At 40.5% G+C, this 16007-nt stretch overlaps 1 protein-coding gene across 1 annotated transcript in view; it reads right to left on the bottom strand.

The window, feature by feature from the left end:
* LOC127619831 (electrogenic aspartate/glutamate antiporter SLC25A13, mitochondrial-like) overlaps positions 1 to 12119 on the bottom strand; it is a 53643-nt gene extending 41524 nt beyond the window's left edge. Inside the window, 5 exon segments of the mRNA XM_052092845.1 lie at positions 386 to 501; positions 8710 to 8852; positions 10522 to 10572; positions 11791 to 11990; positions 12102 to 12119. Coding sequence (XP_051948805.1) covers positions 386 to 501; positions 8710 to 8852; positions 10522 to 10569 — 307 coding nt within the window. The 5' untranslated portion in view covers positions 10570 to 10572; positions 11791 to 11990; positions 12102 to 12119.
* Positions 12120 to 16007: the final 3888 nt, after the last annotated feature.

Below are 16007 nucleotides of genomic sequence, written 5' to 3'. Positions count from 1 at the left end.
TACTATTATTTTCAACAATGATTCTCAATACCGTAAAACAGCAGTTTTTTCTAAAACAAAACTGTAACACAATAAGTTTTAATTTAAATCAGCATAATTTAAAAGCAGTAAAATGATGTATAAATATTTTACAATTTAAATAGTATATACAGTAATGTTTTGATATTAAGATAATGAGAAAATCAGAACTAGAATCACTCTTTTCTTGTTGTTGCATTGTGGTAATGATTGGCATGCTTAATTGTCATGTAAATAAATAATGTGACATTTTCTTGACAGGTTTTGTGAGATTCACCCACTAATACACTTTTTAGCACTTAATGTAATGACTGTAACAAATTAACAGATGAACAGTTTTAAAACAGATCCCGAAAGCAAAACTTACCAAAAGTGGCAACTCCATTTCCGGTTTTGTCGAAGAGCTGGAACGCGACCATGAAGAGAGCATCTGGAGCGCACAGCACAGACTCAAAAGCCAAAAACTCCGGAAAGGAGATCAACCTGATGGAGAGAAACAGACTTACAACCTACATACTGTAGACACTTCAGTCCACCAGCCTGGCATTTCATTATTGTATGATGAGAGGGTATCACTCACTGATTATTGCTTCCCGTCGCCAAACAAAAAAAGGTAGCACATATTTTTATTGTGAACACTTGACACTTGAGTGATTTGTTTAACTGTAATTATCAGCCTAAAATTATGATGTACAAAACATCTAAACACACAGTCCAGCTTCAATTCTAGGCCCAGAGATTAAGTGAATGACAAAACAATTTGACATAACAGGCTATTCAATGATCCCAATCATGACTGAAGTGCTTCCAATTTGACTGTCAAATGTCATTACCTTACTGAAAATGCGACCAGTTCAAATAAGGCCCTCAGGATGGTTGAGAACTACGTACACAAAGTGATTACAGAAGATGCAATGTGGCAATACAGTAAGGAAATGTACAGTCCTGCCATACACATCATGCCAGAAATACTGGTATAATAATTTGAGATAAACAAGGGGATCATAAAATAAGCATATGCTTTATGATACATTGACTTCATTTAGTTTCTATGCTTTCTCTTTGCAGGGAAGACCACTGCATTGTTTGACAAATAATCAAGTAAACCAGCAGAAAGATCAAAACAAATACATCAATATACGGAAACAGCATTACTTCTGCAAATGACTAAAAGTCTGAATTATAATGGAGAGCATGACATTTGCCAAGCCATAATAAAATACATAAACATGCACACAAACACACGTATCTACCTCATCAAATAAGCCATTTCAACATTCGTAGAAAACCCTGGGGAACAAGCAATCTAGTCTTTATTTAAGCACAGTTCAAAGTTGCCTCAACTCCATTATGAATTTTACAAATGGATACAGCAATTATGTGAGGTCACTGCTAATGAGCAGTCCCAATGCATGCATCTCTAATTTATTTCAATTTCCAGGGAGCAATGATTACATTTTCGTGGCCACTCTAATTAATTTTGTTACTGATGAAATTCAAAGGAATTGAGAATTTGCGTGCTTCCAGCATGCCAAATCAGGCACATTGTGGAGTCAAGAGTAATTGGTTTATTAACTAAGCTGACAGTTGGAGCACAGGAGCCTGTTGTTTCAGAGTGGGTGGAGGGCTACAAAAGGCGATACGCTGGGCCCAGGCATCTATGATTAAAAACAAAAAGCAAACAGAAATGATACAGCTGCTGCTGCTTTTACAAAAAGAAAAAGTCAAACTTAGTGAGTGATTAAAACATGTCTCAGATCCCGGAAGCCATTTAAAGGCAGGGATGGCCTTCTAATCATCAGATGGTATCACTTTCATTTTAGATCAGGTTTGGGCTTGAAAATGATTTTGGGAGTGTATCTGTTCTATCAACACACACCAAAATCAGTTACAGAGTGGATGTATCTTCCCCAGCGGCATGCCAGACATGAGGTTTATGATGGTTGATTAACAGTTCCTTGACTAACAATTACAGAGATACACAAACAAAAAAAACCTGAGCTTGCGTAGCCATGTAAAACAAACTAGACCACTGCTCGGATAATAAGCTCAATGTAAAACATCCTCCAACCATCAACTAACATGGCACAAAACCAGAATGGTTCACGGTAAGGTGCAGTATGCAAAAACTTTTACATTCCTCAAATATAACACTGAAAATGTTTTTAGAATATTGGCAATTTACATGGAACCTTTTATTTCCAAATACTATTAAACATGTTATTACTAGCACAATGATATCAAATCCAACCTGGTCACATAACTATAGCTTTTTTGATAAAATTATTTTTACGTGGCCTGTGGCAGTGAAATGAACCAGCACCGGTGAAATGAACATGAAAGGCACAAAAACAACAATGGCTTTCATACCCTTTCACACAAATCCCAAGTAAAACAGCAGATTATCATTCAATAAACTCTTAATATTCACCCTTTCCTCACACAATGCCATCTTATGACATGAAAAAAAACATTTCATATAGTGCATGATTTGTAAGCTTATACAATTTAACGTTTGCATTACATAACAACTAACTTTCAACCTCGTTCAAATGCGATCAAATTGCGCAGTAGCTTAACTAATAAAGTTGGTTTTATGACACTCTCGGTTCAGTTTAGGTATAAGGTTTAGGGTAGGGAGGTAGGTTTGTTAATTTAATACTCGACAGGGTATTAACCTTAAAAAGCTCATCAGTTTGGGAGAAAATGTATTTCGCTTTTAGCGACACACAGTGGACATTTCACTTCAGTACTGCCGCTAACAGCCTAGTCTCATGAACATTATGTGTCCGTGGAAACATTTTTGCAAAACAAAATTACTTGTCTTATTACATGTTTCCTGCAGTTCCCAGAAGTTTTAATGAAAAAAGCATACATCCCTAATTTAAAACTTTAACCTAAACCTAACCAATAGTGATCTAAAACTAAATGAGATACTCAAAATTCTTAACCAACATCATAATGTAACCGAAAGTGTCCAAAAACAAAATGAGAAATGAAAAGGCACATTTTTTAAAGCAACCACGTTATCTTGTGTCGCTTCTATGACACTCATTTCACGTGTCAGCTTGTATCTTTGAATGGTTTCGAACCCCAGTCTTACGAGTCCAATGTCTAACACAAATGAAGCTACTGCGGAAGCTAATCACATTGGAATTGTGATTAGCCATATAGTCATTATTTGTGTGAAAGCGAATAAAACGCACAGTTGCTGTAGTGCCTCTAGTGTTAATTTCATCAGGCAACTGCAACGAAACGAATACGGTACATAAAAGTCCATTTGCAAAAATGCAGTTATAGTAACATTCATTCAATGAGTCTACGTTGGCCACAACATGTAAGGGACCATGTGATATTATTTTGCAAAAAATGTTACCACAGTCACGTAATTTTTATCAGATCAGGATGTACAAAACAGTCCTTTTCCATAAAGTATGTCATTTCTGCACCCCTAGTGGCAGCAAACAGAACTGCCAAATTAAAAATGGTTTTCAAACAGGTTTCCCAAACACTCCCCAATCATACACTGGTCAACAAACAGATACTCACACCATTGTTTAAGCAAATGTCAGGCTGTTCTGAGAGCTCAAACAAAAAAGCAATGCTTTGAAAGCCTCACAGACGTCACTGTGTTTAACTTTGTCATCAAGCTACAAAAGGGTTTATTTATGGTTACTTATATCTGCATATTAAACTAGATATGGGAAAGTATTTTATCAAATTGTGATGCTGTATTATAATCACAAAATACCCAGCCAGTGATAGCGATATGCATTGGTCTCATGATATATTTTTCCTACAATTTGAATATTCCTTTGTTATTCATTTTAAATGTTTGTTTACTCATCAGAATAGCAGGACAGGTTTCACATCTAGGCATAAATTTTACAAAGCATTTTCTTCTATCACCCAGCGGGTGCCACAAACCTTTAAATTGTGTTGTTTCTAAACAAGAAAGATGCTGGTAAACACTATCCTTAGCAGAAACACTATTTACAGACTTATTATTTCAGTGGCTTAACATAGTAGCTTTTATCCATGACAGGTGAAGAGAGAGCACCTTCAATAAGCTCTGGCCCTGTCATTGTCACTGACAAGAGTGGATGTGTAGGGACACAGCCTGGTTTAGCTTTCCCTGAGTGCATACCTCAGACCAGCATGAAGGTACATGGGTATGGACTGCCATTTTCTCAGCATGTGCTCTTTACAAAGTTTTAACCCCCAAGAGACTATGAAGTTTCACACTTGAAGAGTTTTTCCATCAAAATTGGACAGGGGCAGAAAGGAGAGAAGGAGAGAAAGAGAGAATGTGTCTTGCAGATCTTTGAATCAGCAGGCAAGTCTACATGTGTTGAATGAATGATTCAGAAGTGTTAAAAGGATGCCGCTCAAACAGGGCTGAGCGAATAAAGAAAAAGTGATTCAGTTCCTGATGGATGTCACCATATCACTTGATTTATTCCAGCTCAGCAGGAGGTAGAAAATGTTGTTGTCATGCTGTTTATATCCATCTCATGAAACAGAGATAACCTGTGAATCATCTCAATCAGATGAAATCCTACCTCAGTTGTAAAACATTTTAAGTTCACCAAAAACATCGGCTCCAAAGAAAACTCACAAAAACAAATTCAGCTTTTGATAGATAACAGCTTTTAGCGACACTTGTTTAGCTTATGCAACATGGACTTCGAAATTTTTTTCCTTATTTAAGTAGAACAATATTGAAATGAAAACAATAAGTAATTTGTGCTTTTCCTCTCATGATTCTCATGACTGTAAAATGTGAAATGTTCTAAATACCTAAAGGGTTTGTTTGTCAAAAAATGAAAACTTTGTCATCGCTGACTCAAGACCTCTGGTTATTCCAAGCCTGTATGACTTTCCTCCATGTAACACAAAAGTAGGGGCAGCATGTTAATCCGTTACTGCATTTTGTTGTCTTTGTACTTGTACTCTGCACAATGACAATAAAATTGAATCTAATCTAATCTAATCTCAGTCAACATTCACTTTCATTGCATCTTTTGTCCATACAATGAAAGTGAATGGTGACTGAGACTATTGTTCTGCATTACATCTCCTTTTGTGTTCCACAGAGGAAAGACAGTCATAACCGGTGTCCAAAACCGCACACTTCTGCACTATTTTATGTAATTTTACAGTGTAAATTCCGAAACAAACTATACGCAAGTATGTGCATGCAGACGCGAGCACTTGGCTATGCTTCAGTGTCGTAAGTGTTACATATTGGAGGATACTACACTTCGAAAAATCTTTACAATAAGGTTTCATTTGTTAACATTAGAAAATGCATTAGTTATCATGAATAAACAATTATCAATATATTTGTTACAGCATTTATTAATCTTTGTTAATGTTAGTTAATAAAAATACAACTGTTCATTGTTAGTTCATAGTGCATTAACTAATGTTAACTAATACAACTTTTGATTTGAGAAATGTATTAGTATATGTTGAAAATAACATTAACTATGATTAAAAAATTATTAATAGGGGGCCACGTTAGCTCAGCGAGTAAAGATGCTGACTACCACCTCTGAAGTCGTCAGTGCGAATTCAAGCCGTGCTGAGTGACTCCACCAAGGTCTCCTAAGCAACCAAATTGTCCTGGGGTTGAGTCACATAGGGTAACCTCCTCGTGGTCACTATAATGTGGTTCACTCTCGGTGGGGCACGTGGCGAGTTGTGCGTGGATGCCGCGGAGAATGGTGTGAAGCCTCCAAACACGCTATGTAACGTGCTCAACAAGCCAGGTGATAAGATGTGCGGGTTGACGGTATCAGACATGAAGGCAACTGAGATTCGTCCTTCACCACCAGGATTGAGGCGAGACACTATGCCACCATGAGGATTTAGAGCGCATTGGGAATTGGGCATTCCAAATTGGGGAGAAAAAGGGGAGAAAATAAAAAAAGATAAAAATGATTAATAAGTATTGTTCATTGTTAGTTTATGTTAACTAATGTTAACAAATGAAACCTTATTGTAAAGTGTTACTGAAAATTCACACACAACATGGCTGAGTGCATAGTGTACATTGTGAGTGGATAAGTCTATAGTGCGTCATTTGGGACACAGCATTAACTGATAAAATATTTTTTATTTTTGGGTGACTATCATAATTCTACAACGAAGGGCCTACATTTAAAGTTTCTTAATTTGCAACATTCCACAATCCTGAGGTTCTGACCACTGCTGCCACTCAAACAAAACCTCAGAAAATCCATGTACAGTGGATATAAAAAGTCTACACACCCCTGTTAAAACGCCAGGTTTTTGTGATGTAAAAGAATGAGACAGATAAATCATGTCAGAACTTTTTCAACTTTTAATGTGACCTATAATGTGAACAATTCAATTGAAAAACAAACTGAAATCTTCGTGGGGTAAAAATTTAAATTAAAAACCTTACAATAATCTGGTTGCATAAGTGTGCACACCCTCTTATAACTGGGGATGTGGCTGTGTTCAGAATTAACCAATCACATTCAAACTCATGTTAAATAGAAGTCATTACACACCTGCCATCATTTAAAGTGATTAATCACAAATATAGTTGCATCTCAGAGCAAAAGCCATGGTTCGCAGAGAGCTTCCAAAGCATCAGAGGGATCTCATTGTTGAAAGATATCAGTCAGGAGAAGGGTACAAAAGAATTTCCAAAGCATTAGATATACCATGGAACACAGTGAAGACATCATCAAGTGGAGAAAATTTGGCACAACAGAGAAATTAACAAGAACTGGACGTCCCTCCAAAATTGATGAAAAGACGAGAAGAAAACTGGTCAGGGAGGCTTCCAAGAGGCCTACAGAAACATTAAAGGAACTGCAGGAATTTCTGGCAAGTACTAGCTGTGTGCAACATGTGACAACAATCTCCCGTACTCTTCATATGAATGGGCTATGGGGTACTGTGGCAAGAAAACCATCCAAGCCTGGCTGAAGTTTGCAAAAACGAACATCAAGTCTCCCAAAAGCACGTGGGAAAACGTGTTATGGTCTGATGAAACCAAGGTTGAACTTTTTGGCCATAATTCCAAAAGGTATGTTTGCCGCAAAAACAACACTGCACATCACCCAAAGAACACCATACCCACAGTGAAGCATGGTGGTGGCAGCATCATGCTTTGGGGCTGTTTTTCTTCAGCTGGAACCGGGGCCTTAGTCAGGGTGGAGGGAATTATGAACCATTCCAAATACCAGGCAATTTTGGCACAAAACCTTCAGGTGTCCGTTAGAAAGCTGAAGATGAAGAGGAAGTTCACCTTTCAGCACGACAACGACCCAAAGCACATATCCAAAACCACAAAAGCATGGCTTCACCAGAAGAAGATTAACGTTTTGTAATGGCCCAGCCAGAGCCCAGACCTGAATCCAATTGAATGTCTGTGGGGTGATCTGAAGAGGGCTGTGCACAGGAGATGTCCTCGCAATATGACAGATTTGGAGCGCTTTTGCAAAGAAGAGTGGGCAAATATTGCCACGTCAAGATGTGCCATGCTAATGACTCCTGTCCATAAATACTGAGTGCTGTAATAAAATCAAAAGGTGCTTCAACAAAGTATTAGTTTAAGGGTGTGAACACTTATGCAACCAGGTTATTGTGAGTTTTTTTGTTTTTTGTTTTTTTTTTTCTCAAAGATTTCAGTTTTTTTTTTTTTTTTTTTTATTGTTCACATTATAGGTCACATTAAAGGTGGAAAATGTTCTGACATGATTTATCTTAGTCTCATTCTTTTACATCACAAGAACCTGGCATTTTAACAGGGGTGTGTAGACTTTTTATATCCACTGTATATGCAGATCTTTATTTACCAAATGCAGTTAACTACAAACATTGTGCAAATCATATACAAAAAAAGTGCTTGCTTTCAAAAATAAACTGAAGCATAATGCTTACCGATAGACTCTATGAACATTTTTCCATGAAATTGACTAAATCAAACAATCCTCTTATTTTTACTCAAAGCCCTGCAAATAAAAAAGATGATGTTCAGAAACAGAGCTCAAGATATGATTCACAAATAGTTATCCATTAATAGTGGAGATGCAGCAATTTATCCATCTTCAAAGTCGCACAAAGCATAAAAGCTGAATGGTACAGGCAATTACAGTGCGTGTGTACCTCTCCTGGTCTAAGGCAGCCCTAATAATGTGTGCTACATGACCACATGCAGTCTGCGTGGACCACGGCCCATGTGGTTTCCACAGCAACGCACAATCTTTTTGGATTTACGCTTGCGTATCATTGGCCATCATTATGTATCATTAAAAGCATACATATTAATGCAAAAAGGGGTTGAGCTGTGCTGCCTAGATGGAGCAGCACCTGAACAAAGTGTGCTGTGTTAAGATGTCTGACCCTTCATCCTAATGCAGGATAAAAAGTGGAAAATACGCCTCATAATCCATATCTAATTCACAGCAACCGCTTAGTTTAGAAATCATCTGGACTGTAAACTGTAATTTACAAAAGTCATGAATTATTAATGAGACACAAATTCACCCTGCGTGTTGTTCATTTTTACTTAAACATGGAATTAGTATTAGTGGGAAAATGTATTTTGTGTTTTGTAGGATATTTTGATTTGCTTCCAAACTATAACCAGCTAAAAGGGCCAAAGACAACTCAATAATTAAACAATAGAGCAGAGAAATAGATACTAACCCATCTTTGGTCTGGTCAACAACACCTGCCAGTAGGACTGTAGCCTCTTTGGACAGTCGTATGTCTGTTTGAGCATGGAGAAACTTGGACAGAAAGTCCTCTGGGGACATGTAGCGCTCTCCATTTCTCTCCACACTGGCATACTATGAAGGGAAAGAATACTGAGCAGACACCATATGATCCTGAGTCCACTGCATCACAGAATAGATAAATATTTCAGTGTTTATTAAACATCCGTGGCAATGGTCCAAAATTATTTCATCTTACAAGGTTAGTTCACCCAAAAATGTTAATTATCTCATAATTTACTCATGTGGTCGTGGATGACTTTCTTTCTTCTGCTTGACACAAAGATTTTTAGAAGTATATTTCAGCTCTGTAGGCCCTCACAATGCAAGTAAATGTGTAGCAACATTTTTAAGCTCCAAAAAGCACATAAACGCAGAGTAAATGTAATCCATAAGAATCCAGTGGTTTTATTCATATCTTCAGAAGTGATATAGTAGGTGTGGGTGAGAAACAGATCAATATTTAAGTCCTTTTTTACTATAAATTCTCCTCCCTGCCCAGTAGGTGGCGATATGCACAAAGAATGCTGCAAACACAACAGAAGAAGCATGTGGAAGTGAAAGTGGAGATGTATAGTAATAAATGACTTCCAGATAAATACTGATCTGTTTCTCATGCACACTTATATTGCTTCTGAAGATATAACACCGATCAGCCACAACATTAAAAATACCTGCCTAATATTGTGTAGGTCCCCCTCGTGCCACCAAAGCAGCGCCAACGGTAACTCAGATAACCGCTCTGTACAATTAAAAATATCATCTTAGAATGCTATTCTGAGATGCGGGTTGGTGCCGTTTTGGTGGCACGAGAGGGACCTACACAATATTTGGCAGGTGGTTTTAATGTTGGTTGATCGGTGTAGATTTAACTACTGGAGTCTTATGGATTACTTTTATGCTGCCTTTATGAGCTTTTGGAGTTTCAAAATTGCAATGTAAGGACTCACAGAGTTGGAATATTTGTTTTAATATTTTCCTTTGTGTTCTGAAGAAGAAAGTAAGTCATACACATCTGGGATGGCATGAGGGTGAGTAAATAATAAGAGAATTTTAATTTTTGGGAGAACTATCCTTTTAATGTGACACTCTCAAGAAGGTATTAATGAGATTAATGCATTCTATTTCTCAAAGCAGCAAACTGAAAGTATTCATTTGAATCTGATAACAATACAAATAAAATAACAATAATTACTTGATTCAAAACATAATTTTAAATCACTATTCCATAAAAGACTGATCATTAGTATGGCCAAACATGTCTCAATTAAGGATCACAAATCACATTGATCAAAAATGACAATCGTAAAAATGTAGTATTACTAACGCAAGACAGATTAATCAAATAAAACCTCACAGCTAAAGACATTAGAAAGCAAGAAAAAGTTGATTGTTAATAGGAATAGGAATATTAATTAAGCATTTGTAAGGCTGTTTTTGGCATGTTGTTAAATGCATTTGTTGTAAGAGGTTCATTATTGTTTATTAAAAATACTTCATTCATGCAAAGTATTTTCTTGTGCTTTTAAGGAACTCTGCTTCATATATTCATGTGAACTTACTATGAGTTTCATATAGTGCTCGTTGCATTTTTAAATTAATCCTCAGGTATTCTTTCTGTAATGAGAAATGTATTACAGGGTTACATCAGATAGAGTTATAGCTCACTGATGGTGCTTTGGGTGTTGTGCCAAGGCTCCAATCCCTTATAAGAAACTTTCAGGGGAGTTTAGCGGTGACATACCTTCAGGAAAATGGACTTGAGCTCTGCTGGATCAGCCCCCTTTACCATTACCTGTAAATACAATTAAAACAAATTGAGAATTAGCTTAGTTTTAAAATCTATTCCACATGGACAATATTGACAGGGATATTTAGGTTGCATACCTTAGGATCTATGCTCTCTAAAAACATTATTTTAGACTTTATACTGGTTTTGGATGGGCTGCCACTGGTAATGGTTATCAAGGAGAAGGTGCACCATAGTTAATTCTCCTCCATTTAAAACATAATATAGCTACACTTTGTAGCCAAACGAATATGGACACCACTTTTGTTTTTCAACTACACTCATTACAGGTGCATAAAATCAAGCATACAGCCATGTAATCTTCTTAAACATTTAAAGTAGAATGGAGTGCACTTAAGCCTCTTTGTGCACAAAGTGAGGTCCATAAACTTGTGACCCTGCGGCCTCATGCCAGGACTAGCTATTTTAGATTCACTATATGCAACATATAAATTAAATTCATTTAAACCCACTGCATCCTGTTCAGGACACTCTAAGGAGTCATTCAAGGATTAAGGACGCACAGTCACGTGACCAAACACGATGGTGTCGATTTCCGTGAACTGCTTCTAAGGGTGCAGCGCCAACAAAAGTGCCTCTAGTTAGAAACCTCTTTAATTGTTTTCACTGAAAACTGTTTGGTTGTAAAGAGTAACATCTCTATTTTAATTTTATATGCTGCTTTAAATATTTTGTTCATTTTTCGCGCTTTGGCACACTGATAAACATGAAGTACTCAGATGAGTGCTGTGGAGCTGTTTTCTGACAGACGTTCCAGATGTTTTTGTTTGTTAACACTGTACATATGAGGACATACATTTTTAGAAAACTTTTTGCTCTAGAAAAAAAGTCAAGAAGATTTTTTTTTTCTTCTTGTTTACTATGTGCTACTAGTTTCAAATAAAAAAAAATGCACACAGAAGTGACATGGGGGTCTCAGGAGGATAATACATTGGTTTACTGAGTTGAACTGTGGAGGAATTTGACTGGCCTTAAGAAATCCCAGACCCTAAAGATAGAACTATAGACTAAATGTTCAACAAGCACATGTCAGTGTGTCGTATATGGTGTCCACGCACTTTTGGCCATAAGGTGTATTTGCAGAGTTTTCACATTGTAGAATGCCTCTTGCAAATCTTTTCAGGGTAACATACAGCATTAAGCTTGGTGTTAAAAATATCAGCTCTATTCAGGGAGTGTTTAGCATCATATGCTTCATGGTACCTGTTCAAACAACCAATGAGACTTTACAGCGTATCTACAGGTCTGGTGCGTTTGCTTTTTCAGCCAGCCTCCTTGAAGTCCTCTTCTGTCTCAATGTCATCGAGAGACGCAAACGTTCACCTCGGATATTAGCAGGCTAACTAGCTCTATCACACCGGCTACTGTCCACTGAAGGTAAGCAGTTAATCTCATCTGGGTTTCTGCTGTGCGGGACAGTTTTGTTAAAGTTTGCTGGATATACATATACCTCATGTTCAAACACTGAGCTTCTTATATCTGCAGAAACAACGCTGTTCGGAAATAGCGCTTACCTTTGTTGCCATGCTCAGCTAGATCAACTACAGCAACAGGAAGACTTCTCCAGCTTGATGACGTTTCCATGGAGATCACGTGCGGGACAGTAGTGGCTGTTGCTAGGAGAAGAGCGTTGCTTCAAAAAGGGGCGTGTACTCCAAATCCTCCAGATATAAGAAGCCCATAACAACCTAATCCTTTCCCTAACCTTAACCGTGAAAGGAAGGGACGCCCCCTTTTGGAGTAATGCCGCCCTCTTTTGGAGATCCCGCCCCATTTGGAGGTATCCGGCCTGCAGCTATCCCTACTTGGCTTACGCGTGGAGGAAAGGGGCTCAAACGCCCACGTGTATAATATAATAATATAATTATGTTTTAAAATATTAATAATGCTATTTAGTTTTATTTTATCACAATATCACAAACAATTAAGTGAACATATGTGTGACTTTTAAATAACTTCACTACTTTGAACGGAGGTTAATGACATTTGTGACTTTTAAAAAGAAACTCTGTAAATGAATTAAGAAATATTACAGGTGTTTCTTCGTTTTTCGATTTTTAATTGAAATGTTTCAATCACAACGTGTTTTAATTATTATTGTTTTTTATTTGTTTGGTGATCAGTGCACAGTAGGCCCCTATATGTCCCACAATAGCGTTGCAACAACATGAAATTTAGAGATTGGTTATTCCCACCTCTTCAGATACTACTACACAATTGGTCCTCATTCACTTTAAAATAATATTCTGGGTTCAATACAAGTTAAGCTCAATCTACAGAATTTGGGTTACGACAGTAACCGAGACTTTCCCCTTCTGTCCTAGGGGTCCGTATACCCCGTATACACTAGGGTCCATATACAAAACCAGCTGATGCAGGTGTAAGCAGGCTACTGCGTGTGTAAGAACACAGAAGCGTGCTCTGCCCAAGGGAGACGCAGATCTACCAAAGGGAGACCGTGCCACGGAAAATATATCACAGGAGGTTACCGAGGTAACACGCACCTGTGGAGCACTTACTCTAATACAGTGCATTTTAGCACACGTACTGGGTTCGGCTACGTATTCCTCTGCTGAATTCGCGAGCCAGAGGGCTAGGGAGGAAGGACATACAGGGTTCATGGTTCATGATCTCGCATGGGAGAAAAGAGCGCACGACTTCATCTCCTGGAGGGGAAAGGTGCTATACGCAAGTGGTACACCCGGCCAGCTGCCCCGGATTATGAAACATACCTGTTTGTACCTGATAGAACATGGGGTAAAACCGTCTCAAGGTGTTGCCCAATCTGCTCTGCAGATGTCGGCTAGAGAGGTGCCATTGGCCAGTGCCCACGAGGATGCCACACTCCTTGGCTCGAACCCCCAAAGGGGTGGGCACCACCTGGGCCTGGTAGGCCAGTGTGATTGCATCCACGATCCAGTGGGCAAGCCTCTGTTTGGAGACAGTGTTCCCTTTCCGCTGTCCACCAAAGCAGACAAAGAGCTGCTCAGAGTATCTAAAGTTATGCGTGCGATCCACGTATATGTGCAAAGCACGCACCGGACACCGCAATGATAAGGCTGGGTCTGCCTCCTCCCGGGGCAGCGTTTGCAGGCTCACCACCTGATACCTGAAAGGGGTTGTGGGAACCTTAGGCACACAGCCAGGTCGGGCTCTCAGGACCACGTGAGAGTCTTCTGGACCGAACTCCAGGCACATTTCGCTGACAGAGAACACTTGCAGGTCCCCGAACCTCTTGATGGAAGTGAGCATGGTCAAGAGGGCGGTATTTAATGAGATGGCCTTTAACTCGACTGACTCTAGGGGCTCGAACAGGGCTCTCCGAAGGCCCAGAAGGACTACGGAGAGGTCCCATGAGGGAAACAGGCATGGCCTAGAAGGGTTTAACCTCCTGGTGCCTCTCAGGAACCTGATGTCCAAGTCGTGCGTACTAAGAGACTTACATTCAACTGCATCGTGGTTCTATAGCAGCTCCGTACACCTTCAGGTTGGAGGGCGACAGCCACCCCTCCAGCTTCTCCTGCAGGAAGGAAAGCACTGACCCGACTCAGAACACAGTTTGTGAACACACACCACTTCATTGTATACAGCTGCCTTGTGGAAGGAGCCCTGGTCTGAGTGATCGGGTTTACCACTGTGGGAAGAAGACCACTTTAGTCCCATTCAGGGACCAGGCATGGAGGTTCCAGAGGTCTGGGAGTGGGTGCCAGATGGTCAACACCAAATCAGCTGGACCACCTGTGGGTGGAGTCACCACTCTCCCCTGAGCGTCACCTGCTGTGAAAGCTTGTCCAATGGCAATAGCCTCCACAGGGCGAGCTGTATTGCCAGCAACTCGAGACAGTTGATGTGCCAACGCAGGAGTGGTCCTGTCCAGGAGCCGGCAGCTGCTTGCCCATTGCACACAGCACCCCAGCCTGACTTGGAGGCATCTGTCATAACCACGACATGCCTGGACACTTGCTGTAGGTGCAACACTTGCCCACAGAAATGCAAGGTCTGTCCTAGGGCTGAAGAAGTGGCGGCAGACCGACGTGATAGCCACGCAATGCGTGCCATGGCACCATGCCCATCTCGAGACTCAAGTCTGAAGCCAGTGCTGTAGCGGTCTCATATGCACCAACCTGAGCCCCAGGAGCCCTGAGCCCCAGGAGCCTCTGAAAAAATTTCAGTGTAACCACCGTCCTCTACCTGAATAAGTTCAGGCAGTTCAGCACCGACTACACGTGCTCGCTTGTGAGGCACGCTGTCATTGAGACTGAGTCTAACTCCATGCCAAGAAAAGAGATTCTCTGAACCAAGGAGAGCTTGCTCTTTTCACAGTTGACCCGAAGCCCTAAACGGCTGAGGTGCGTGAGCAGCAGCTCCCTGTCCACACAGTAACTCTCGGGAGTGCACTTGAATCATATTGAGTATGCGAATGCCAACTTCCATTAAAGGGGCAATGGCTGCCTCTGCAACCTTCGCAGATATGAGGGGACAGGCCGAAGATGTGAAAGAACGCATCCTACAGTTCTACTGCCGTGAACCAAGCTCGATACCGGATGCATGACAAAATGTGCTTTTGCTTCAGCATCTTGAACAGGAGTCTGTGTAAGGCCCGGTTCAGAACTCGCCCTTCTTCAGAACGATAAAGTAAGGGCTGTAAAATCCTTGCTTCACCTTGGCTGGAGGGACAGGCTCTGTTGTGCCTTTCTGCAGAAGGACCATGATTTCCACTCGTAGGATGGTGGTGTTCTCGCCTTTCACCGATGAGAAGTGAATGCTGCGGAACCAGGGAGGTAGCCTGGCGAACTGAATCGCATAGCCAAGTCGGATGTTTCTTGCCCATCAGTGCGACAGGTTGGAGCGTTAGCCACGCATCCAGCATCATACATTATGTTCGCCACACCACGGAGGGACTGCGTTACCAACATTGTCAAAAAAAAGAGCAGTTTCCTCTCTCCTTGCCACAGCAACCAGACAGCGAGCACTCACAGCCAGGGCCTCGCAAACGCAACTCCCCGTCTTCGCATGTCCGGCTGCATCATACAAACCACCACCAAAAACTGCTCTTTTTTTGACAATGTTCAGTCCCTCCGTGGTGCGGCGAACATAAAAGTAAAGGGGAACAAAAGATTTTCCTCCCGGCCCTCCACTGGGGGACGGAGTAGTCTGTTCACCGGCTCCTGAGTTCCAGAAGATGTCTTCTTCCATGGGACGCCCATCTCAGGGGTGCTTTGGGGGTCTTAGCAGCAGTTTGTGAGGTGGGGGAGGCAACCTCCTGCGAAGGACTCTACGCCAGGGCCGAGAGCACGGCTCAGACTGGGGCGGAGCCACTTGGACTAGCGTAGCCGCAGGGGGACGCCCTTAGTGAACAGACGGGTTACGTACTCTTGTGCCGCACGGGGGCAAGATGTGTTGTATCGCCTCTGTCTGTT

Source organism: Xyrauchen texanus, chromosome 26 (genome assembly GCF_025860055.1).
Source record: "Xyrauchen texanus isolate HMW12.3.18 chromosome 26, RBS_HiC_50CHRs, whole genome shotgun sequence".
Taxonomy (NCBI): Eukaryota; Metazoa; Chordata; class Actinopteri; order Cypriniformes; family Catostomidae; genus Xyrauchen; species Xyrauchen texanus.
This window is presented reverse-complemented; position numbering and strand designations above follow the sequence as displayed.